Genomic DNA, 2,409 nt, shown 5'->3' with positions numbered 1-2,409 from the left:
TTTTGAGACGGAGTCTTGCTCTCTTGCCCAGGCTGGAGTGCGGTGGTGCAATCTCAGCTCCCTGCAACCTCTGCCTCCCAGATTTAAGCATCTCCTGCCTTACTTAGCCTCCTGAGTAGTTGGGATTATAGGCACATGCTACCACACCTGGCTAATTTTTGTATTTTTAGTAAAGACAGGGCTTCACTGTGTTGGTCAGGCTGGTCTCAAACTCCTGACCTCGTGATCTGCCCGCCTCGGCTTCCCAAAGTGCTGGGATTACAGGCGTGAGCCACCACGCCTGGCCTAGTAATTTCTATAATAATACATGTTGTTGAGCTGTATTCTGAAAACAAACCCAGGCTCATTTTTTAAAGTTTTCTGTTCAGAGGTTCATAACTGTAAATGTTTATGGAGACTTTGAAGTTTCTTAGGTATTAGTATATAAACAAAGCTAATTTTCGTTAAAAGTATTTTCAACATCAAGTAATGTGGTTGCCTGTACTTTGTCTTTAAGATGATCAGAGTTCAGTGCTTTTTAAATTGGAGTTTAAAAATAACTGAGTAATGAATTGACAGTCACTAAATGACTGAAAAAAGGACAAAGCCTGAAAAATACCAGTAAGAATTCTAAAGGAATTTGAATGCTACCATTTTCATAATATAGCAATGATACATGAAGTGCATTCTAACTGGAATAACCTGTATTCTACCTTTTGATAATTGAGACGTCAGATTGGTGAGAGATTAGGTAGACATACGGAGGATTGTTAACACTGTTAGTTAATATCCGGTTTTGTGCTTAGAGAGCAAACCAGATTAAATTTTGTATGACCTGGGAGTAGATGAAGTTTGTTGACAAGTAGAAAGTAACACAGTGCACTGAGTATTGACTGTTAAGTATTGTTTGCATGTTTTACTCCTACTATCAAGATTTAGATTCAAAGATGCTTTGCAGTATTTTTAAAGTCAAAGAGCCATTGATATGAATTAGAAACTTCAAACTTTTAAAAGTTTTTAGGAGTCATGGAAAAGATAGTGTTTGGAATACATGCCAGAAGTCATGTGTTTTATAAATAGAATATTATAGGTTAACAATGTAATTTCTGTTTTTTTTAAATTGTCTCCATCATTAACATAGGTTTTCCTTTTTGTTGTTATTTTTTAATGATTCTAGGGCTGTGCTTCCTGGAAGTGGTATTATCCATTTCATTATGCACCATTTGCTTCAGACTTTGAAGGCATTGCAGACATGCCATCTGATTTTGAGAAGGGTACAAAACCGGTAAGCTTAATTATTTAAAGTCATAAAATTTACAGAATTTTGGATTAGATAATAATCTTGGATATTAACTTTTTTATTTTTGCAGTTTAAACCACTGGAACAACTTATGGGAGTTTTTCCAGCTGCAAGTGGTAATTTTCTACCTCCATCATGGCGGAAGCTTATGAGTGATCCCGTGAGTCTCTGTATTTTGAATGTGTGGGTGACAGGATTTTCATCATACATTTTATTAATATTAGTTACAATTGCCTTTGCAGCGGATAGTTAAAATAGTGAAGTACAGAAACAAAGTATTTTGAGTTATTTTCTATGTTTTTTACTCCACGTACGCATATTTTTCTTGCTTTCTTTGGCCCTGCACAGTAAATAAAATCAGTTTGTTTTTTGGAGAAATTTTTATAACAGTTACTTTGTTCTCTGGCTACCTGTAAGTCTTTAATTTTATTTATTCCAGCCGTATATTGTAGCTACCAGAGTTAAGGAGACTGCTTTACACCAGGTCACCTGTGAACTTGTTTTATATGCTAGCTAGAAAGAGTGAGACCCAGCAAGGATATAGGAAGTGTTAGAGTGTGTAAACCCTTTACTGTCTGCCTGCCTGTGGCCTGTAGTTGTCAGTTCTAAAATTCTTCTACAATAATGCTTTTCCTTTTCATCTTTAAAAATAAATTGTTGATTTTGTTTTAGTATATTTGTGATTAATGGCCTAATGTCTCTTAACATTTTTTAAAAGGAATGCACTTTATTTTCTCATCAGGACTTATAACTTGAATGAAAGTCCTACCAAATTCTTTATAACAGAGATGTGTGACTTCTGTTTCAATTCTTTACTTTTCTCCCCGATACAGGATTCTAGTATAATTGACTTCTATCCTGAAGATTTTGCTATTGATTTGAATGGGAAGAAATATGCATGGCAAGGTAAAATTCAGATGTTCTTTTCTGGTAAAACTCTAAACGTAATTTTTGAAATGAAAGTGAAATCTCATCTCTACAAAAAAATACAAAAATTAGTGTGGTGTGGTGGCTCTCACCTGTAGTCCCATCTACTTGGGAGGCTGAGATGGGAGGATCATTTGAGTCTGGGAGGTCTAGGCTGCAGTGAGCTTTGACTATGCCACTGCACTACAGCCTGGGGGGCAGAA

The 2,409-nt window shown here is 35.9% G+C and overlaps 1 protein-coding gene across 1 annotated transcript in view; it reads left to right on the top strand.

Moving 5' to 3' along the window:
• XRN2 (5'-3' exoribonuclease 2) overlaps positions 1-2,409 on the top strand; it is a 96,039-nt gene that overhangs the window by 41,959 nt on the left and 51,671 nt on the right. The window contains exons 17-20 of the mRNA XM_037743094.1: positions 786-807; positions 1,157-1,264; positions 1,350-1,439; positions 2,113-2,185. Of these exons, the coding sequence (XP_037599022.1) occupies positions 786-807; positions 1,157-1,264; positions 1,350-1,439; positions 2,113-2,185 (293 nt within the window). The remainder of the gene's footprint in view (positions 1-785; positions 808-1,156; positions 1,265-1,349; positions 1,440-2,112; positions 2,186-2,409) is intronic.

This window comes from Cebus imitator, unplaced genomic scaffold (genome assembly GCF_001604975.1).
Source record: "Cebus imitator isolate Cc_AM_T3 unplaced genomic scaffold, Cebus_imitator-1.0 Scaffold134, whole genome shotgun sequence".
In the NCBI taxonomy this organism is placed as follows: Eukaryota; Metazoa; Chordata; class Mammalia; order Primates; family Cebidae; genus Cebus; species Cebus imitator.
This window is presented reverse-complemented; position numbering and strand designations above follow the sequence as displayed.